Genomic DNA, 23209 nt, shown 5'->3' on the forward strand with positions numbered 1-23209 from the left:
AATACATTGTTGAACTTCACTTCAAGTATATTGTGTGCTCTGAAAGCACTAAGTTACTCTCAAATTGCACATGCTCAGTCTACCCACAAAGTGGGTGTTACAGCAGAAATCTTTTACGTTGACTAAGTCAGCCTCTTCACAACTGGAAATACCTTCATGACTGGAAATCTCCTTTCACAGAGGATGTGTCTGAAATTGTTCCAGGAAAACAGAAGGTGGTGCCATACATTGATGTTAATATTTCTTTCCAAAAGATACTTCACCCTCCTGTGACCCACTGGAACCTCGGATTTGAAGTGTGAGAGAAATACTGCGTGGTGTCTGTGACATCTCTGCGCTCCAGCCCCATCCACTGATCTTTTCTTATAAGGATTGAGATTCTTGGGGCAGTCATAATGTTCACGGATACATAGGCGGAGAACAGGAGGTTCTGAGAGGGAAGCGGGTCAGGGTAACTTAATAGAGTTTTAGTGTGCAATATTAAGATTGGCATGTCTTCATGTAGTGTTTTTTTTTTTTCCTGGCAGCAGAGTATTTACTTTTAACAAACTCTCTAAAGATCTCAAAGGTAGTGTTTCCGATTAAACATAAACATATGTGCATTGTAACCTGACAGCTCTTTTAAAGAACTTTTTTTTAATGGAGTGGTGAACATTTTTCTTGGTAATTATTTCTCAATCATTGGGAGCTACTGACTTGCATTTTGTGCCATTCAAGTGCCTTGAGAATTGTTTGCAACAGTGAGACTGTTTTGCTGATTTATAAGGTTCTGAACTTTGCCTGAAATTGCACATCGACTTTGTTTCCCCACCCCACTCCCCCAAGAATTCCTGAGCTGCTTGGAAGTGAAAACCTCATTCTAATTAGTTCATCTTGACAGACATCTTAGAGAAGGATCAGTGTCCTAGTAAACCATGTGATGGAGAACCTGCCCCAAACTAAGAGAAAGCTAATATTGCAGGGCCGGGGTGGTAGCAGTCCAGCTGCGGGTGCGCTGGAGCCGTGCTGAGCAAACCTGAGCGACAAAGGCCTGCTTGGCAGAAACTTGGGATTTGGGCTCTGCAAGAACTTGTGTTGCAAACTAGGTTCCTGTGTCAGAGGCATAAACCCAAATGGCTCCGAAAGATCAGCTGTGATTAATGTTCGGTATGAAATGAAGAGTCGTCAGTTTAAAGCGTAGCTCAGCAAATGATAGTTTGCTTGATCTATCCTGTGTTTCATGTGATTTTTTAAAAAAAATGATGAAGGGTAGAAGAGAATACTTCGGTTGTTTTTTGACTAATTGATCTGTCCCTTAATGTTATCATTTAAATTCTTTTCTGGTCCCTAAAATTTTGTGGATTAAGCTTCTGTTCTGTGGTGGGATTTGATTTTTAGGGGCGCTAAGGGTGTTCTGTGTCTCATTTGAAATCAGCTGCTCTCCCTTGGCCATGACTTTGATATTTTCCTTCTGTTTTCTCAAGTCCCTCTTCTCCATAAGTGTTCCTGTGCTCACATACACACGTACAGGAAATATTTAACCCTAAACTTGTAAGTTTTCCATGCTGTTTACAAGCTTATTTTATTAACATTAACATCTTAGTTATTATTACCCCAGAATAGAAAGAAATGAGTAGAGTAGGAAAAAGGGAAACTTTGCCCTTACATCCAACATTCGTGTTTCTTTTCATTTCCTTATGCACATGTTTTTGACCTAGTTGTAATAGTACAGGTACAATTCTAAGTCATCTTTTCCGTTTGTGTGCTTTTTCAATGTTGTTAAGTCGTCTGTTTACTTTTAAATGATATTTTATTAACCATTTCCATCTTGTTAGACATCCTGTTTCCTCCATTTGCGGCCTTTATAGTAAACATCTTTGTTCATATAACTTCTTCATTTATGAAATTAATTCTTAATTGAAAAAAAGTAGCTTTAATAGGTTAGAGCATATCGGTGTGTTTAAGGCCTGACACGCACTGCCCAATTGCTGTCCGTGAGAGCTGTTCTAATACCCAATGTCCTACTTGCCCCAGAGTGCTATGTATGTAGTTCGTTTTTTTGCCAGCTTTAGGAACTGTCATTAAGAATATATATTTTTGAAATTATTGCATGTAAAATAGACCTCATGGAAACATATGAATATCTTCAGAAGGTCATGATAATTGTGTGTCATTTAAGTTCTTGAGTCCATTATAAAAATTGATGACCAGATAGTGCTTCTGGAACAGTATGATCCTCAAGTGGCCCATGAATATAAAAATACGTTGCATTTTGTATTTATATTGGAATTTTACATCTATTTGCTACTCATAATAAATCTTATATGCTGTACTGGAAATAAGAGTTAAGTCCAGTTCACATCTGAAAATTTCTCAATAGTGTTTTGTGGATTTGACATTCCACGTTTAGTTTGATACTGAATTTGGATTGATAGGAAGGAAGTGGTTTTCTCACCTTTACTGTGTGGGTTTTGTACATGAATTTAAGGCACAGTTTGCTTGGCTCAGTGGTTCTTAAACTGGAGTATGCATTGGAATCACCCAGAGCACTGAGTGCTCACCCACCCCTGGACCCCCGGAGCTTCTGATTCTGTAGGCCTAGAGCTGGACCGAGAATGTCCGTTTTGGACAGGACCCCAGATGATGCCGATGGTGCTGTGTCGGGGACTGTACTTGGAGATCTCTTGTTGAAATACCGGGTCTGGCAGAAGTAAGGCCTGCTTGAGTGTGGTTGGTAGGGTAATAATATGGGTGTAATAATTTGAACATTTCACCTAAAATGTCATGTGTGCTTGAGTGTGATATTGTTATGTTACAGAATTACATGCAGCCCTGCCTGGCGTGGCTCAGTGGATTGAGCGCAGGCTGCAAACCAAAGCATCGCAGGTTCGATTCCCAGTCAGGGCACATGCCTGGGTTGCAGGCCACAGCCCCCAGTAACCGCACATTGATGTTTCTCTCTCTCTCTTTCTCCCTCCCTTCCCTCTCTAAAAATAAATAAATAAAATCTAAAAAAATTAACTTAAAAAAAAAAGAATTACATGCTTATGATTTTGTAAAAAAAGATTTTGTCATAAAAAAACAGGGGTGTTGTTTGTGCCACACCCTGCAGAATATGGTACATCAGTGTCACCCAGGCCAGGCAGTAAAGACTGCCCCAGGATGTCCACAGAGCCTGTCCAAGCAGAATGTCCATGACTTGAGTCCTGATGCTTTAGGTGAAACTACATTCTCTTTCAGGTTTCTGAGGGGTCGATTTCTCCCTTCAGAGTCTTAGGCGTTAGCCATTCTTTCTAGATCTTTGCTACTTCTCTTTTCCTCTTTTTATAGTTCTGCAGACATACCTGTTTCTGGATACCTGAGTTCAGTCCAGTGTGAGAAGTAACTTTATGTGGGGAGTCCGTATATAAGTGGGAACATTGCAACTGTGGGCTTGTGCCGTTTAGTTGTGGTCTGATCAGAAACATCTCCCAGTCCCTTCCAGCATCTTGACTTTGGGAGTCCTTTCTTCGGAGCTTCTGTCTGAGGTGTTAGACCTTATTTGGATCTCTGTACACTGAAACTCCGCAGTTCTGGTGCTCTGATGTTGTGGTTATCTGCTTTTGTATTTTAAAACTAAACAAAGTAATCTTTATTGTCCATCCTTAATGCATCTTTGCCAATAGCATAATCCAAGTAGCCTGAGCCTCTTACCTTTATGGGGCTCACATTCTACTGTATATTTTAACACAAAGTTTCACTGTGATTCAAATCTCATAAAACTTCTCATTTCTGTGACAGATACACTTCACTATTATCAATAACCCAGTTATTCTTAAAAGTGCCCAAAGAAAATTCAGTACTAGGGTTCTGTCAGAGTATGCAGCAGAACTCTTGAAAAGCCAATGTACCCAGATGGTACGGGCAAACACGTTTAGACAATAGGACACACGTGTTCCTTCATTGTGCTTGGTTGCTGCACTGAATGCAGTGTTTCTGTCTTTCCTTGCTGTGTTTCCCCTTAGGGCTGAAGCACCGCACGTGGACACCTGTGAGAGGGTGCTTTGGGCAGAGCTTCCACTGGGCCACCAGAGGCAGGGAAATGTCACCATTCACAGGCTCTGAGATCACACCCTCTGATTGATAACATTCATAAGTTTCATCATCCACAAAATATTGGTAAATAATAGTATCCACGTCAAAGAGTTCTGGTGATTAAATGAGATAACATATGTAAAGTACCCTGATGCGTGTCTGGCACGTGGTAAGTGCTTTGCATCTGTTCCGCTGGGAACAAAGGAAGGATGGAGGTCACTCTTGTGCTAGCAGAGCTCAGCTGCCCTTCCCCCACCTCTCCTTGTGCTAATCCTTCACTCTGATACTACATTTGTTTCCTGCTTAGTGCCCACAGAGGGCTATGCGGATACACTCCTGTTTCACTGTTACTAGCTTTATTTTATGATGGGATCCAGTGTTAAAATGTGTCAAAAAGTATTTGTATCTTACAGAAAAATCTTTGCTTGGCTAAACTGTATCTCTTATTGGGGTGGGGACTAGGAAATACTCATTAATAAGCTTGTGTTTGGCAATTTAGAAATTCTCAAAACTTTGAAACCCAAAAACTTTTTTATAACTTACTGGCAGAACACATGAGCTGAATTCATTTAGCAGTTAGACTCAGCCTGGGCTGACAGGAGTCTGCTCAGTGTCTTTATTTCCTTTAGTGTTACTGTTCATGTATCGCGCTGCAGAAGTGTGTTTGGTTGTGGAGTATCCCTCCGACTCTGCTAGGGCATCACATAAAAAGTAGTGTGGGCCTCTTAATTAGAAAACCATTTCTACTTTGTAATGTGTAAAAAGCCCAAAATTCTAAAAACACATCTAAACCTCAAGGGTTTGGATAGAGGATTCTGAACATGTAATCAATATTCACTTAACTAATATGTATTTAGTATCTATAATAGATTAGGTCCAGTGTCATGCTCTGGGAAGCAGTTAAACGAAAAAAAGAAATACTCAATTTAAAGGTGTTCATATTTTAGTTGAATACATTACTATAAACTAATAATATAAGCCACTATGCTTGCAGTGTACAAGGAGGTGACTCTGTTCAGGGAGGACAGTGAACCCTGTCCAGGGGCCTGGGGTTGTGGCAACAAGGTGAGAGTGTTCTCAGAAGAGAGAAAGCGTGACTGAGTTGTAAATGACAACAATAGGAGCTACTCAGCTGGACAAGCTTGGGAGCACATGTAGGTGGAAAGGAGAAATAAAGTCAGACAGTGGTGACCATTGAAGTTGTAAAGGTGTCGTATTGATGCAACTCTAAGTAATCCCTATGGCTGAAGCCCAGGTGTGTGAGGCAAGACAGTGATGTGGAATGGTTGTTCCTGGGCATCGAGCACCAACTGTTCCACGGGTGACACCGATGACACACATGTAGAGGAGGGACGCGATGAGCTTTTCACTTGGTTTTCTCCTGAAGACATACTGCTGGAGGCAGAGGCGGATGCGGGAGGGCAGGACTTGATGCAGGGAGACCCATAGGTCCCAGATGCAGCTGTCAGGGGGGTGGGACATGGGGCCTGGTCTGAGTAAGGCCTGGGGAGGAATCCGAGGAAAGCCTTGTTTCTGGAGACTTGCATTTTGGAAAGACCTCTCTGGCATGTCATGTTCTTTGAAGTACTATCTGGGGCATCCACCTGTAGCCTGGGGGCTGTGTGCACTGCAGGATGGCTATGAATGCGGCCCAACACAAAATTGTAAATTTCCTTAAAACATGATGAGATTTTTCAGTGATTACGTGTCACAATGTATTTAATGTGTAGCCCACAGACGCCAAAAGGTTGGACACCCTCAGCTCTTGTTTATCTGTGTATCAGCTCCCTGATGTGTATACTTTGAAGGTGTTGTCTCAGTCATAGCAGTGAGGTGTTTACTCAGAGCTGTGCAGCAAATTAATGGTAGGGATATTGTTCGGTAAAAATAGATTTGCCACAGAGAAGAGAAAACTTGCTATTAGACATATACCCAGGAAAAAAAATGATTGTATAAATCAGATACGCATACCAAAAGTTGTGGGGGAGTAGGCGATGAGTCATTTCTCTGCTTTCTTTCTCATGGCCCTTTGAGTCACACAGCAGCAGCTCTGCTTGGAGAAGCAGGGCCTGGCTCGCTTCCTCCCTACTTGACCACCATTGACGAGCTCTTCCCCACATTCCTGTATCCTTTGTACCACTCGTTTGGCACCCAAAGTGCTTTGTATTTTTAGTCGCTTTTCCAGAATTCACACTGTCCTCTTTGCTGGCTTGCAATTTGGCAGCTGTTCATTGGGTGCTGTCTTTCAGAATGTAGAGTTCACTTTTTTTGCCTGGCTATCCAGTAGTTGTCACTTTCTGGCAGAAACAAGGAACAGTTAATAGGAACATCCTGCTTTAAGAACACAAATCATTTCACAGTATGACCTTGACCTTCACCACCCAGGTGCACCTGGTTTCAGCCATGGAGGCTTCCCTCCATCTTTCCAACTATGAGGATGAGGATCATTTGTAGCTCCTTGTCTTTGCTCTGCTTCCCCCGCCCTTCCCTGCTCCTCCCCAAGTCCTGCCGCCCCAGGATGCCCCCCCTCCCCCTTTGTGTTTTCTCTCCCACATCCTCTTCTCTGCCCTGAAACTCATTCTCTTTCTTTGTCCAAACCTTAGCTTCTGGAAAGATGACTTTAGCTATGGTGACACCCAGTTGGTATCTGGTGCTTGATAAACCACAGAGGCGTTTTCCTGTCTGAGACCTGCTGAGTTCCCTGCCCCACCACTTCACCCTGTCCCTACCTCTAATGCTAGGGTGTATTTTTTCTCATCCCCCTTTTCTATTCTCCTGCTCCTCATCACCCACATCACATCTTTTTCATTTTTGTATTCCTAGTGCCAGACACAATCTCTGGTGCACACAGTTTAAGGGGTCAAAATGGTTATTGAGTAAATTTAGGAACCAACAAGTGAAAATAGAGTGAAGATTTCTAATCTAGCTCTGCCTTTCAAAACATAAATTAAGTAGTGAAATGAAAAAATTTTGAGACGTTAAAAGTAAGATTTCAGTTATCTAAAAAAGGGGTGGCCGGGCTTGTTCTCATTGCCCACTAGATGTGGAGTTCCCTGAAAACCAAGAACATGCCTTATACTTTCATCATCCTCAGTATTTAATATGGTGTCTCATACGTAGTAGGTACAGAGTGTGCTTTATGTGGATTGAAATAATTGCTTTCCCTCACCAGAGGGAGTTTCAGGGGCTGCTGGAGTTTGATGCCAGGTTTCCTTTATGCCGGAGAAGCATGACCAGTGTCAGAGGGAAGCAGTCAACAATTGACTGACAGTTGAAGAGGGGTGACTAAGTCCCCAGTGTAATCAGTTAAATGGGCTTTCTTTTTAAACTTGACTCCTTTTGTTAAAACATGGGGCATTTAATACGGCTAAAACATGGTAAATATAAACATAAAGGAAAACGTCAGCTTTGTGTAGGAAAATTCATTGTTGGGTATCACTAGATCTTATATTTTAAGATAAGATCTTAAATCTTATCCTTCCCAAGCCAGCCAGGCAAATGACCCCAAATACTAGCTATGATGCTAGAATTAAAAAAAAAAAAATTAAACCAGGTTATGAAATATATTTTCTTTCAGAAAAACTGAAAGATGGGGAAGGATGTATGTCTTATGTTTCCTATAAATGAATGTGGCCCCTGAAAATGTATACATTGTCTTGTGGGTCTCTGTCCAGTTGTATTTTAGGTAATGTCTATTAGTACTGAGAAAAATGAAAATGTTTTTGTTTGAATGCTTCTGGGGTTCCTTACAAAGACGTTCGTAAGGTCTCTGGGAGGAGCCGTCCCCAGGCATCTTCTGTGAGCAGGGGTTTATGCCTCATATGGGTAGTTTATAATTTGCCAGGAAAGGTTTCTAATCCATTGACCAAAATATATCATAAATGCAGTTATGCATTATGGAAAGGTTAATTAGACAATAGTATGAACTAGAAATTTACGTAATTAGAATGCATTCCATTTTAAAAGTAAACTTAGTTGGATCTGTGAAGTTTACCTAGTAATTTTTTAAGAACCTAGTAATTTTTTAACAGATGCTCCTAATCATGGCTAACCTTTGGTGTAAACAGTTTTTATTTACATGGGACATGTAAGAATGGATTCTAACTCTTAACGTAATTTAATTTCTTTGATAACTGAGAAGGGAATTGAAGCTATTCAGGCGGTTTGTTAGGAACTAGAGAACTTTAATTATAACTTTCCTCACAGCCTCCTGCTGTCTACCCTAACAACCTGCTCCTATTCACCCACATCACATCTTTTTGTCCTTTTGGGAAGGACTGTGTGAAAGTGAACAGTAATGCTAGCTGGATTTTTCTATAAATACAAAAGAAAAAAGCATGGCTAGATTTTTAAATATAAGATCTAGTGATACCCAACAATGAATTTTCCTACACAAAGCTGACGTTTTCCTTTATGTTTATATGTTGTTAGGTATTTAGGAACAGGAGAAAAGTTATGTGGAGGAAGAGAGAAGGGTAGTGAATCAAATAGTCAATGTTGTTGAAACCATTGATGATAGAAGGAAAGTAATAGATTTTCTTGGTTTCATCTGTATAAGAAGAAGAATCAAATTTTTTATTCCAAATGATGAAGTTTTTTAAATTAAAAAATAGTTGGCATACCACATTGTATTAATATTGAGTGTACAACATAGTGATACAACATTTATGTACCTTTCTGTGTGTCCACCACGATATGTCTAGTAACATATCTGTCACTGTGCAAAGTTACAGTGATGATACTGACTGTACTCCCTGTGCTGCACATTAGTGCATCCCTGTAACTTACTTACGTTATAACGGGAAGTTTGTACCTCCTATTCTCCTTCACCTTTTTCCCTCCTCCACCCACCTATCTCCTCTCTAACAACCATCAGAGTGTTCTCTGTATCTGCGAGTCTTTCAGTTTTTTTCTTCAGATTCCAAATAAAAGCGAAATCATACAGTGTTTGCCTTTCTGTCTCTGGCTTATTTTACTTAGCATAATACCCTGTAGGTCAGTCCATGCTGTTGCAAATGGTAAGATTTTATTCTTTTTGTTACTGAAAAATAATTCAATTGTGTGTGTGTGTATATATATATATGTATATATATGTGTGTGTGTATATATATGTATATATGTGTGTGTGTATATATATATATGTGTATATATATATGTATCTTCTGCATCCTAGATGCCTAGATTCCTTTCATATCTTGGCTGTTATAAATAATACTGAAAAGAATATAGGGGCATGTGTGTTTTTTCAAGTAGTGTTTTGGATTTCTTTGAATAAATACCTAGAAGTGGAATTCCTGAGGCATATATGGTAGTTCTTTTTCAAAATTTTTTTGGGACCTCTATACTGTTTTCCATAGTGGTTGCACCAGCTACAATGCTAAGTGTTCCCTTATCTCACCAACACTTGTTAGTGGTTGACTTTTTGATGATAGCCAACACTTGTGTGATTCTGATAAGTGTAAGGTGCTATCTCATTGCAGTTTTGATTTGCATTTTCCTGATGATTAGTGATGTTGAGCATCTTATCATGTGTGTGTTGGCCATCTGTATGTCTTTGGAGAAATGTCTTAATGTCCTCTGCCCATTGTTAAACAGGATTGTTCAGTTTTTTGATGTTAAGTTGTATATGTGATTCTTATAGGCTGTATCATTTGCAAATATCTACCGCCTTTCAGTAGGTTGCCTTTTTGCTTTGTTAATGTTTCTTTTGTGGAATGAAAACTTCTTAGTTTAATATAGTTTAATTTGTTTATTATTTATTTTTTATTTTCTTTCCCTTCCCCAAGGAGATATATGCAAAAAAATATTGCTAAGAGTGATGTCACAGTTTACTGCCTATGTATTCTTGTAGGAGTTTTATTGTTTGGGTCTTACATTTAAGTCTTTAAACCATTTAGAGTTTATTTTTTTGTGTGGTGTAAGAAAGTGATCTAGTTTTATTATTCTGCATGTGTTTGTCCAGTTTTCCCGACACCATTTATTGAAGAGACTGTGTTTACCCCATTGTGTATTCTTGCCTTCTTTGTTGTAGATTAATTGACCATATAAGCATGGTTTTATTTCTGGGCTCTCTATTCTGTTCCATTGATCTATGCATGTGTCTGTTTTTATGCCAGTACCATGCTGTTTCGATTACTATAGCCTTGTAGTATTTTTTTTGGTATCAGGTAGTGTGGTACCTTCCACCTTGTTCTTCTTTCTCAATATTGCTTTGTCTGTTGAGGGTCTTGTTTTGGTTTCATATAAACTTTAGGATTGATTTTTCTAGTTCTGTGAAAAATGTCATTGATATTTTAATATGGATTGCATTGAATCTGTACATTGCTTTGGGTAGTGTGGACATTTTAACAATATTAATCCTTCCAATTAGTGAACACATTATATACTTCCATTTATTTGTGTCAGCTTCAATTTCTCCAGTGTCTTATAGCTTTCTAAGTATAGGTCTTTTACCTGTGTGGTTAAATTTATTTGTAGGTATTTTTATTCTTTTTGATGCAGTTGTAAATGAGATTGCTTTAATAGTTTCTCCTTCTGATAGTTCATTACTAATACACAGAAACAAGAGATTTCTGTATATTAGTTTTGTAAACTGCAACTTTATTGAATTCATTTATTCTAACTTTTTTTAGTGCAGTCTTTAGCATTTTTTATATATAGCATTATGTCACCTGCAACTAGTAACAGTTTTGCTTCTTTTCCAGTTTGGCTTCTTTTGTTTCTTTTCCTTGTGAGACTCCTGTGCCTAGGACTTCCAGGACCATATTGAATAAAAGTGGTGAGAGTAGACGTCCTTGTCTTGATCCTGATCTTAGAGGGGAAGCTTTCAGTTTCCACTGTAGAATGTGTTAGCAACGGCTTTGTCATATACCAACTGTATTATGTTGAAGCATATTCCTTTTATCCCCTCTTTGCTGAGTGTTTTTTATCATAAATTGATGTAGAATTTTGTCAGATGCTTTTTTCTTTTTTTGCATCTGTGGAGATGATCATGATTTTTATTTTTGGTCTTTTTAATGTGGCACATCACACTGATTTATTTGTGGATATTGAACCATCCTTGCAGCCCTGGAATAAATCCCATCTGATCATGATGTAAGTTCCTTTTAATGTTCTGTTGAGTTCAGTTTACTAATATTTTGTTGAATATATATATATACACACACATATACGTATATAGTCATTCATTCATTCATTAGGGCTATTGGTCTGTAATATTCTTTTTTGTATTTTTTTTTTTTTTGGTCTGGTCATGTATTTGATGGTTTTGTAGAATGAGTTTGGAAAATTTCTTTTTCTTGAAATTTTTGGAATAGTTTGAGAGAAAGGTAGGAATTAACTTTTCTTTTAACATGTGGTAGAATTTACCTGTGATGCGCCTCTGATCCTTGACTTTCCTTTGTTGGGAGTTTTTTGCTTACTGATTCACTTCCATTACTTGTAGTTAGTCTGTTTGGGTTTTCCTTTTTTTCTTTTTTTAAATTCAGTCTTGGAAGGTTGTATGTTTTTATAAATTTATTAATTTCTTCTAGGTTGTCCACAATTTGTTGCCATATAATTATTTATAGTATTATTGTTTGATCCCTTTATATTTCTGTGGTGTCATTTGTAACTTCAGTTTGGTTTCTGATTTTATGTATTTGGTCCCTGATTTTATGTATTCTTTTTCCCTGATAAGTGTGACTAATAGTTTTATCTTTTCTATTTGTTAGTTTCTATTTAGTTAGTTTCTGTTTTGTTTTTTATTATTTTCTTCCTTTGCCGACCCACCCATTGGTTGCTCAATAAGTTGTTTAGTCTACACATATTTGTGTTTTTTCCAGCTTTCTTCTTGTAATTGATTTCCAGTTTCCTACTATTATGATTGGAAAAGATACTTGATAGGATTTCAGTCTTCTTTATTGAGGCAGTTACTTATCTCCATTTCATTAGGGATTTTTTTCTGTTTTTTTCTTGTTTCTTCATTTGGAACATATTCCACTGTCTGATCATTTGGTTTGGCTTTGTGTTTGTTTCTATGAGTTAGAAACAGCTATCTCTCCCAATCTTGAAGGAGTAGGCTTGTGTAGGACACATTTCTGTGTAGACTGCATGTGCCAGGTGGTTGTGACAGGCCAGCTGGAGCCAAAGAGGATACGTGTGACACTGGGGCTCCCTGGGGAGATAGCTGGCTGGGGCTGCAGTGGGTTTCAGTAGCACCCCGGAGGTCCGCTGGCTGGGGCTGCAGTGCTATTGGCCGAGGTGGCTCCGGGCACACTGGTGGCCTTACAGGCCAGCTGAGGCATCAGACTGAGCTTATGCCTATGCTATCTAGGTGGAAGGGGAATGTAAACAGGGGCACTAACAGGTACTTCAGATTCTAAAGAGTTTCTGCAGATCCCAGAGAGTCCCCACAGTTCCCCACCCATTTGGCAGGCACCTTGGAGTTAGCAAATTGATATTTTTACATATAGTCCAGGAGGCACCTTTTAAATCACTGTTTTATTGCTGTGTCCCAGAGCAGGTGAATCTGCCCATGCAGCCCCTCAGTGATAATTCCTTCTTCCTTAGGTCACCCTGCCTGGTAGAATTCCCCCGGTGACTATATCCTGGCTCCCATTTTTCTTTTGGTGGTTCCTCACTTGTTTGTTACACAGAAACTGTTCAGTCATCCCTTAGCCGTTCTTCAGGAGTAATTGCTCTATATGTAGGTATATGTTCGGTGTGTTTATAGGAGGACGTGAGTTTGGGGTCTTCTATGTGACTGTCTTGGATTCTCCCACCCTGAAATGATGACATTTTAAAATTTTCTATTTATGGGGTTACTCCTCCTTGTGAAAAATAAGGAGTTGATATAATTTTGCTGGAGAAACAAGGTCACTAAGGCATTAAAGCAGAAGCAAAAATTAGCCTCTTTCATATTTGCTTGGAGTAGAGTTTATCCTTTTTCATCATTTCTGTGTTTCCCAAATGACTATCCTTCTCTACATTTTGTGCTTCAATCTGAGAGTAAATAATTGAGCCATCAGAGGGCTGTATGTGGCAGTTAGCAGGCATTCAGTCCACATAGAATGAATGAATGAGGAAATTCATAATTTGTATTAATTCTTTGCATTCTCCCAATAGGAGGAATTATTTTATAGCATGGATGTTTTTCCTAATCATAACAAAAATGGATATTTCAGTGTTCTGAGATTATTTGTTTGCCTGTAGCTCTAGTTTGTGGACAACTTTTTACTTCTCTTATGGTCTGAAACTACTAGATTCATGTCAAAAGATGTTGTGTCTTTATTTTGATCACCAAAGGAATTTTTATCTTGGGTCTTCTTTGCCCTGTTGCGTATTACAGAGCTATTTATGTATATTCTTGGAGTATTTTGTTAGTAATTTTAAGTGTTGGATTGGCCAAAATGTCCATATGGTTTTTCCAAAGAAGACACATTTTGCATTTTCACCAATAACTTTATGATTTGGATATTTTGAGTATGTTGGCTATATCCCATGTAGTATAATGTTGATTGTTCTCAATTAATGTCTTCATTAGATCACTATCAACTTCAACTGGTCTACCTGACCATAGGGCATCGTCCAGCTAGAAATCTCCAGCCTGAAACTTTGCAAACCACTTCTGACATGTTAGATCAGTCATAGCACCTTCTCCATACACTACACAAATCCTTTTTTGTGTGTTTCAGTTGTGTTTTTACCTTTCTTGAAATAATAAAGCATATTATGCTGCAAATGTTGTAAATATGCTATAAATTTTCTTCCATCTTCACCAATTTAGATTTTTTAAAATTTAATCTTTATTGTATTTTTTTCAATTACCATTTAGCCCCCTTATACCTCCCTCTCCCCAACAATCACCACGTTGTTATCCAATCCGAGATTCCTTCTTCCTTTTTGCTCAGTCCCTCCACTCCCTAACTTCCCTGCCACCTCCAGCTGTCATTTGCTGTCTGTCTACGAGTTCATCTACAGGTGGGCACTTGGGCTGCTTCCATATCTTGGCAATCGTAAATAATGCTGTAATGAACATAGGGCTGCTTATGTTTTTTCAAATTAGTGTTTTGGGTTTCTTTGGATATATTCCCAGAAGTGGGGACACTGGATCAAAAGGCAGATCCACTTTTAATTTTTTGAGGTATCTCCATACTGCTTTTCACAGTGGCCACACCAATCTGCATCCCCACCAACAGTTCAAAAGGGTTCCCCTTTCTCCATACCCTCACCAGCACTTGTTATTTGTTGATTTATTAATGATAGCCATTCTGACAGGTGTTAGATGATATCTCATCATGGTTTTAATTTTCATTTCTCTGATGATTAGTGATGTTGAACATCTTTTCATGTCTATTGACCATCTGTATGTCCTCTTTGGAGAAGTGTGTATTCAGGTCCTTTGCTCATTTTTTAATTGAGTTGTTTGGGGTTTAGGCATGTTTTGTAAGTACTTTATATGTTGGATATTAACCCCTTATCAGATGTATTGGTGAATGTGTTTGTCTATTCTGTGGGTTGTCTTTTTATTTTCTTGATGATTTCCTTTGCTGTGCAAAACTTTTTAATTTGATGTAATCCCATTTGTTTATTTTTTCTTTTGTTTCCCTTGCCTGGAGAGATATATCTGATAAAAAATTGCTATGAGCAAGCAATGTCTGAGATTTTGCTGCCTATGTTTTCTTCTAAGACATTTATGGTTTTGGGTCTAACAGTTAAGTCTTTGATCCATTTTGAACTTATTCTTGTGTGTGGTGTAAGAAGGTGGTCTAATTTCACTTTTCTACACATATATGTCCAATTTTCCCAACACCATTTATTGAATAAAATATCTTTAGCCCATTCTGTGTGCTTGCTTCCTCTGTTGAATATTAATTGACTATAAAGGTGTGAGCCTCTTTGTGGGTTCTGTATTCTGTTCCATTGATCTATGTGTCTGTTTTTATGCTAGTACCAGGCTATTTTGATTGCTATGACCTTATAGTATAGTTTGATATTAGGCAGTGTGATTCCTCCAGCTTTGTTCTTCTTTCTCAGAATTGCTGTCACTGTGAGGGGCCTTTTTGGTTACATATAAATTTTTGGAATATTTGCTCTTGTTCTGTGAAATACGTTTTTGGAATTTTGATAGGAATTGCATTGAATCTATAGCTTGCTTTGGGTAGTATGGACATTTTAATGATGTTAATTTTTCCTATCCATGAACATGATATATATTTCTACTTATTTGTATCTTCTTCAGTTTCTTCAGTGTCTATAATTTACCACATATAGGTCTTTTACATCTTTGGTTAGGTTTATTCCTAGGTATTTTATTATTTTTTAGTCAATTGTGAATGGGATTGTTTACTTAATTTCCCTTTCTGTTAGTTTGTTGTTGGATAATAAAAATGCAACTGATTTCTGGATATTAATTTTGTGTCCTGCTATTTTGCTGGATTCATTTATCAATTCTAGTGGTTACTTGGTGGAATCTTTGGGGTTCTCTATGTACAGTATGATGTCATCTGCAAATAAAGACAGTTTTATTTTCTCCTTTCCAATTTGGATGCCTTTTATTTCTTCTTGTCTGATTGCTGTGGCTAGGATATCCAGTACTATGTTGAATAATGGAAGTGAAAGCAGACATCCCTGTTTTGTCCCCAGACTTAAAGGGAATGTAATTTTTGCACATTGGGTATAATGCTGGCAGTGGGTTTGTCATATATGGCCCTTATTATGTTGGGATATGTCCCCTCTGTTCCTACTTTGCTGAGGTTTTTTATCATAAATGCATGCTGGATTTTATCAAAAGCTATCTCTGCATCTACTGATGCAATTATGTGGCTTTTATCCTTTATTTTGTTTATGTGGTGTATCAGATTTATTGATTTGAAGATGTACCAACCTTGCATTCCTGGAATAAACCCCACTTGATCATGGTGTGTGATCTTTTCGATGCATTGCTGTATATTTTGTTGAGGATTTTTGCATCTTTGTTCATTACGGATACTAGGCTATAATTTTCTTTCTTTGTAGTATCTTTATCTATTTTTGGAATTAGGAAAATGCTGTTCTCATAAAATGAGTTTAGGAGTATCCCCTTCTCTTGAATTTTATGAAATAGTTTGAGAAGGAGTGGTATTAGTTCTTCTTGGAATGTTTGGTAAAATTCCCCTATGAAGCCATCCGGTGCAGAGCTTTGTTTATTGGGTGTTTTTTGATTACTGCATCAATTTCACTAGGTGTAATCTATTTATTGAGATTTTCTGTTTCTTCTTGATTCAGTTTTGGAAGACTGTATGTTTCTAGAAATTTATCTATCATCCAGGTTGCCCCTTTTGTTGGCATATAGTTATTCATAATATTTTCTTATGATCCTTTGTATTACTTTGGTGTCAATTGTTATTTCTCCTCTTTCATTTCTGATTTTATTTATTTGGGTCCTCTTTTTTTCTTGATGAGTCTGGTTAAAGATATGTCAATCTTGTTTACCTTTTCAAAGAACCAGCTCTTGGATTCATTGATCTTTTGTATCCTTGTTTTAGACTCTTTTTTTTTTTTTCATTTACTTCTGCTCTGATCTTTATTATTTCCTTCATTCTACTCACTTTGGACTTTGTTTATTGTTCTTTTTCAAGTTCCTTTAAGTGTGGAGTTAGGTTGTTTATTTGATCTTTCTCTTGTTTTTTGAGATAGGCCTGTAATGCTATGAATTTCCCTCTTGGGATTGCTTTCCTGGTATCCCACAGATTTTGGGTTGTTATGTCCTTATTTTCATTTGTGTCAAGGTATCTTTTGATTCCTCCCTTGATCTCATTATTGACCTATTCATTATTTAATGACATTGTTATTTAGCTTCCATGTCTTTGCATGTTTCTCATTGTTCTTGTCATTTGATTTCTAGTTTCATAGCATTGTGGTCAGAGAAGATGCTTGAGATGATTTTAGTCTTCTTAAATTTACTGAGACTTGTTTTTGTGTCCTAGCATGTAGTCTATCCTAGAAAATGTGCCACATGTACTTGAAAAGTATGTATATTCTGCTGCTTTTGGGTGAAGTGCTCTGAAGATATCTATTAAGTCCATTTGATCTAGTGTGTCATTTAAGGTTGCTGTCCCCGTGTTGATTTTTTGCCTGGAAGATCGATCCATTGAAGTCAATGGGGTGTTAAAATCCCCAATTATGACAGTATTTCTGTTGATCTGTCCCTTTATGTCTGTCAAGATTTGCTTTACATATTTAGATGCTCCTAGTAAATGTTTATTAGGGTTACATCGTCTTGATGGATTGTTCCCTTTATCCTTATATAATATCCTTCTTTGTCTCTTACTGTAGCCTTGGTTTTAAAGTCTATTTTGTCTGATACAAGTACTACTACCCCAGCTTTTTTTCTTTTCCATTTGCATAAATATCTTCTTCCAACTTTTTCCTTTTAGTCTGTGCGTATCTTTCAATCTGAGACAGGTCTTTTGGAGGCAGCATATATATGGTTCTTGTTTTCTTATCTGTTCAGCTACCCTATCTATGTCTTTTGGTTGGAGCATTTACATTTAAGATGATTATTGATAGATACTTAGGTAGTGCCATTTTATTATTAGACTATTTCTCTTTTTTTTCATCTTATTAAAGCAAGCCCTTTAACATTTATTTGTTGCAGTACTGGTTTCATGTTATCAAATTCCTTTAGCTTTTCTTGTCTGGGAAGCTCCTTATTTCTCCTTCAGTTTTAAATGATAATCTTGCTGGGTAAAGTAGCCTTGGTTGTAGTTCTTGCTTTTCATCACTTTGAGTATTTCGCACCACTCCCTCCTGGCCTGAAATGTTTCTGTTGAATAATCAGATGACAGTCCAATTGGTGCTCCCTTGTAGGGGTACTACCTGCTTTTCTCTTGAAGCTTTTCAGATTCCCTCCTTGCCTGTTTGCCTTGTCATTTTAATTATGATGTCTCTTTGCATAGGCCTCTTTGGGTCCCACTTGTGTGGGACTCTCTGAGCTTCCTGGACATGTGTGACTTCTTCCTTCACCAGATTAGGGAAATTTTCAGTCATTATTTCTTCAAAAAGTCTCTTGATCCCTCGCTCCCTCTGTTTTTTTTCTGGTATTCCCATGATATGGATGTTGTTATGCTTCATTTGTCCAAAATGTTTCATAAGCTCTCCTTATTTTTAAAAATTCTTTTTTCTTTTTGCTGCTCTGCCTGATTGTTTTTTTCTACCTTGTCTTCCAGAATACTGATTTGATCTTCTGCTTCATGTAACCTATTGTTTATTCCTTTCAGTGTATTTCCTTCTTATTCCTTTCAATGTATTCCTTATATTCCTTTCAGTGTATTCCTTTCAGTTTATTCCTTTCAGTGTATTATTTATTTCAGATATTACATTCTTTCTTTCTGACTGGTCCTTTATTATGGTTTCTATGTCTTTTTTCATGCTGTTTCGTATCCTTGTAGTCATTACTCAGAACTCTCTATCTGATAAATTGCTTGATTCTATTTCATCTACTCCTGGAGAATTCTCTTGTTCTTTCTTTTGGGGTCTGTTTCTTTGTCTTCCCATTTTGACTGTTTCTTTGTATATTTGTTAATCTAATCAAACTGTAATTAGCAGCCAGGCTTACCAACCACAGGGTGGGGCAGAGTAATTCCTGCAGGCTAGGTTACTGCTTCCCCTCAGACTGATTCTACTCAGAGAGGAGTCCTCTGCCTGAGAAAGATGGTTTCTGCAGTATGGGGAATGACTCAGGATGGGGATCCTGGTAGCTGTTTCTTCAGTTCTCTCCCCAGAGCCATGAGCCCCAGACTATCCTCAAGCATCTCTAGGCCATTCTGCCCTCCCTCTGCCAGAGCCCAGGGTAAATGGTTACAAACAAAACTTTGTACATTGGCCCTTTAAGAACTTCTCTGTCACTGGCCTTCTCTCCCTGAGGCAAAACCCTGCTGCTTTTCACAGCTGGATGTTATCTGGGTTCCTTTTTGGCTCTGTTGCTGTAGGCTGGGGAGCCCAGCTTGGGGTTTAGACTCCACACTTCTCAGGGAGAACCCCATGGCTGCTGAAATATCCCTCCAGCACTTCAGCTCCTGCCTGTAGGAGCCCAGCCAGCCCTCTCATGTCTCCATACTCCCTAGCAGTCACTTTTCGGTGAAGTGGTTTCTTCTCTCTGTCCGTTGTTATCTTGATAAATTTTGTTTTTAATGCGTGCTGATATGACAGCTGTCACAGTACAGTCTAACAAAATTGTTTCGAATGAAATTAAAAACAGTTGTGCTACTAGAGCCATCTTACAGAAAAATACAGGTGAACATTTTGGCTAACCTGATACATGAGAAGTAGTCATATTTTCTTTGAACAATTATTTTCCTCCAGTTTCTCTGCAGAGCTTCTATTTATTGCCTTGTTCTCCACTTAAAAATTTTAAGACCTACCTGTAGCTTTTAGAATCACCTTGAAATATAAGAACGGTGATGAGGAAGGGGATCAGTACTTTTTCTGTCACATTATAATGTGACACTCATCAATAAAAACCCTGCGGAAACCTGTACTCTTGCTGAGTCAACACAGTTTTTATCCATGTGTGCAGGTATTGTGGAAGATTACAAGCCACCATTCTATGATGTGGTTCCCAATGACCCAAGTTTCGAAGATATGAGGAAGGTGGTCTGTGTGGATCAACAGAGGCCAAACATACCCAACAGATGGTTCTCAGACCCGGTAAGATTGCCACTTCCTTGGTTTCACAGCTATCCTCAGCTGTTTGCTTGCTCTCAGGTTTCAGCTGGTATGGTTCTTAAGTGATCTGCCTCAACTATCTATTACTGTTTCTCTCTATTTTATGCAGAAGATCTTTAGACCTCATTGAGTAGCTTCAGAAAACTGTTTCTTTCTTGAAGGAGCCATAACTGATTGATCTTGCTAATGAACGGAAATATTCAGAAGAATTTCTACTACTGATTAGCTCCAGAAATTGGGAGTCTCATTATTATACAAACCCTAGGACTGTAGTTCCAAGTGTAAACTAAGAAACTGAGTGATGTTTTGAACCTTTTTCCCATCTCTGCATATGTGAAATTCTAAACATAAGTTGTTCAGCGCTGAACATCCTTATTGCTGCTCTTTAGTAGCAAATCTAAGACATTGGGAAATGACCCTTTTCTGCACATTTCTGTATTAATTCTGGGTCAGTATTGCCATTTTTACCACCCATAAAACCATCAAGGGGTAGCCTGGCCTATGTAATTGACCTGATAACAGTTATTCGGTGGTATTAGGAATCCAAAGGACAGATGTGATGAAACCCAAGAGTGGCTTCTTTATCTGTGGTTGGGGCCCTGATGATTGTTTTAAAACAATGGCAGTGATACCAGTTGAACTTCATAAGGCCTACAGAGTTCTGCAAAATGGCTGATAGATCTGCTCAGCTTCTCTGCTCCCTCCACTCCCCCTCCCCCCCTAAAAAAACCACTGTCACTGTGGTATTTGTTTCTTCTCTCCTCAGACATTAACTTCTCTGGCCAAGCTGATGAAAGAATGCTGGTATCAAAATCCGTCTGCAAGACTCACAGCCCTGCGTATCAAAAAGACTTTGACCAAAATTGATAATTCCTTAGACAAATTGAAAACTGACTGTTGACATTTTCATGGTCTCAAGAAGGAAGATTTGACATTGTTGTCATTGTCTAGCTGGGACCTAAGGCTGGCTAGACTGCTTATCAGAACAGAGGACATCTGTCTCCCTCCCCAAATGACTGCTTTGACAAGGCCAACATCCTACCCAGCCACGTGCTGGGGAGACACCAAAACCACCCTAACCTCGCTCAATGACTGTGAACTGGGCATTTCACAACTGTTCACACTGCAGAGACTAATGGACAGACACTGTTGCAAAGGTAGGGAACTGGAGGAACACAGAGAAATCCTAAGAGAGATCTGGGCATTAAGACAGTGGCTTTGCATATCTTTCACAAGTCTCCTAGACACTCCCCACGGGAAACTCAAGGAGGTGGTGAATTTTTAATCAGCAATATTGCCTGTGCTTCTCTTCTTTATTGCACTAGGAATTCTTTGCATTCCTTACTTGCACTGTTACTCTTAATTTTAAAGACCCATCTTGCCAAAACGTTGGCTGCGTACTCCACTGGTCTGTCTTTGGATAATAGGAATTCAATTTGGCAAAACAAAATGTAATGTCAGACTTTGCTGCATTTTACACGTGCTGATGTTTACAATGATGCTGAACATTAGGAATTGTTTATACACAACTTTGCAAATTATTTATTACTTGTGCACTTAGCAGTTTTTACAAAACTGCTTTGTGCATATGTTAAAGCTTATTTTTATGTGGTCTTATGATTTTATTACCGAAATGTTTTTAACACTATACTCTGAAATGGACATTTTCTTTTATTATCAGTTAAATTCACATTTTAAGTGCTTCACATTTGTATGTGTGTAGACTGTAACTTTTTTCAGTTCCTATGCAGAACGTATTTAGCCATTACCCATGTGACACCACTGAATATATTACTGATTTAGAAGCAAAGATTTCAGTAGAATTTTAGTCCTGAACGCTGTGGGGAAAATGCATTTTCTTCGGAATTATCCATTATGTGCATTTAAACTCTGCCAGAAAAAAAATAACTATTTTGTTTTAATCTACTTTTTGTATTTAGTAGTTATTTGTATAAATTAAATAAAATGTTTTCAAGTCAAAAAGTGAATTTTCAGTGTTTAAAAAAGATCTACATAATATAGAGCATGTTCTTATGGGAATAATAGGAAAACATAGTAAATTGAATTTGCTTTTCAAGTGTACTAATGAACTTGAGGGTTTTATGAGGACGTCTTCCAGCTTGAATTTTGTATCAGATAATTTGAATTTTGTTTAATTTTTTGTTGTGCGTTTTTTTTTAACTTGGTCAGCTTCCCCAACTTTGAAGTGAGGGTAACAGGTCTGACTGTCTTGCCTTCCTCACAAGATGGTTTTGAGTATAAGTAGGAGGAAGGTGTCAAAGCACTGTGTTTAGCATCTGGCCATGTATAAGTGGAAAGCCATCAGATGCATCTCACCTGGCTGTTTGAGGAGAGTTTGTGTTGGCTTTTTTTCACTTAACTCTGTTCAATGAGGACAAGGTAGGGTTTACAGTGGCCCCCAAAGAGAAGAGGTGTGAAGATTCTGAAATGTTCACCAGAGGTAAGCTAATAATACATTTATTTAGAGGTTATGTATTAAAGTTGTATTTGACTTTTTAAAAAATTTGTGGTAAAATATGCATAATGTAAAATTTATCATCTTAATCATTTGCTGTAATTTGACACATGTAATGTGCATCCACAGTTTTGGCCCAAACTTGTAGGAAAAAAATCTTTCATTTTAATTTTTTAATTCAATTATTTATGTATTCATATTTAGATTTTTTTTGGTATTATAAAGGAATTTTAGCATTTATTTTTGAACAAATTATGGTACAAGAAATTTTACGTAACAAATAGTTGTAAAACACAAGAACATATACCAGGTACTGCCCACATATAATGCATACCTTTATTTTTCCCTCAAAAATTTGACCCAAAAAAGTGCTCATTGTACATGCAAACTGGGGCAGAATACAGTAAGTGTACAACTTGATCGTTTTGTTGCCCGTCACTGTACAGCCCCAGAACTCTTCATCTTGCAAAACTAAAACTGTTACCTATTAAACAGAAGTTCCCGTTTCCGCCGTCCCCCATCCCTGGCAGCCTCATTCTACTTTGTGTCTTTATGAGTTCACTCCTCGTACCTCACAGAAGTGGAATCATACAATATTTGTCCTTTAAGGGGAGACTGGCTTATTGCACTTAGCACAATGTCCTCAAGGTTCATCCTGTTGTAGCATATATCAGAATTTGCTTCCTTTTTATAGCTGATAATGTTCCACTGTAAATATATACAGCATTTTGTTTATTCCTTCTTCTGTTGGTGGGTATTGGGCTTCTTCCTCCTTTTCGGGTTGTTGTGAATAATGCTGCCATGAACTGGGTGTATAAAGATTTTTTTTGAGTTTTTGCTGTCAGTTCTTTTGACCATGCACCCAAAGGTAGGGTGGAGTCCCATTTAACTTTCATTGAAGTATTACATATGTCAAAGTATATGTATATAAGTATACAGCTTGATGCATTTTTATCAAATTTTTAATTGGTTGCACCCCAATCAGGCAGCAGA

General features: G+C 38.0%; 1 protein-coding gene across 6 annotated transcripts in view; it reads left to right on the top strand.

Moving 5' to 3' along the window:
- The window catches only part of ACVR1 (activin A receptor type 1), a 138195-nt gene extending 116472 nt beyond the window's left edge, over nt 1-21723 (top strand). For all 6 annotated transcript variants that reach the window (XM_045861666.1, XM_045816601.1, XM_045861618.1 and 3 more), the window contains 2 exons: nt 19592-19722; nt 20507-21723. In XM_045861666.1, coding sequence (XP_045717622.1) covers nt 19592-19722; nt 20507-20641 — 266 coding nt within the window. In that variant the 3' untranslated portion in view covers nt 20642-21723. The remainder of the gene's footprint in view (nt 1-19591; nt 19723-20506) is intronic.
- The last annotated feature ends 1486 nt before the right edge of the window (nt 21724-23209 follow it).

The sequence above is a fragment of the Phyllostomus hastatus genome, unplaced genomic scaffold (assembly GCF_019186645.2).
Source record: "Phyllostomus hastatus isolate PE091 unplaced genomic scaffold, TTU_PhHast_1.1 phas_contig_1, whole genome shotgun sequence".
NCBI classification, from domain to species: Eukaryota; Metazoa; Chordata; class Mammalia; order Chiroptera; family Phyllostomidae; genus Phyllostomus; species Phyllostomus hastatus.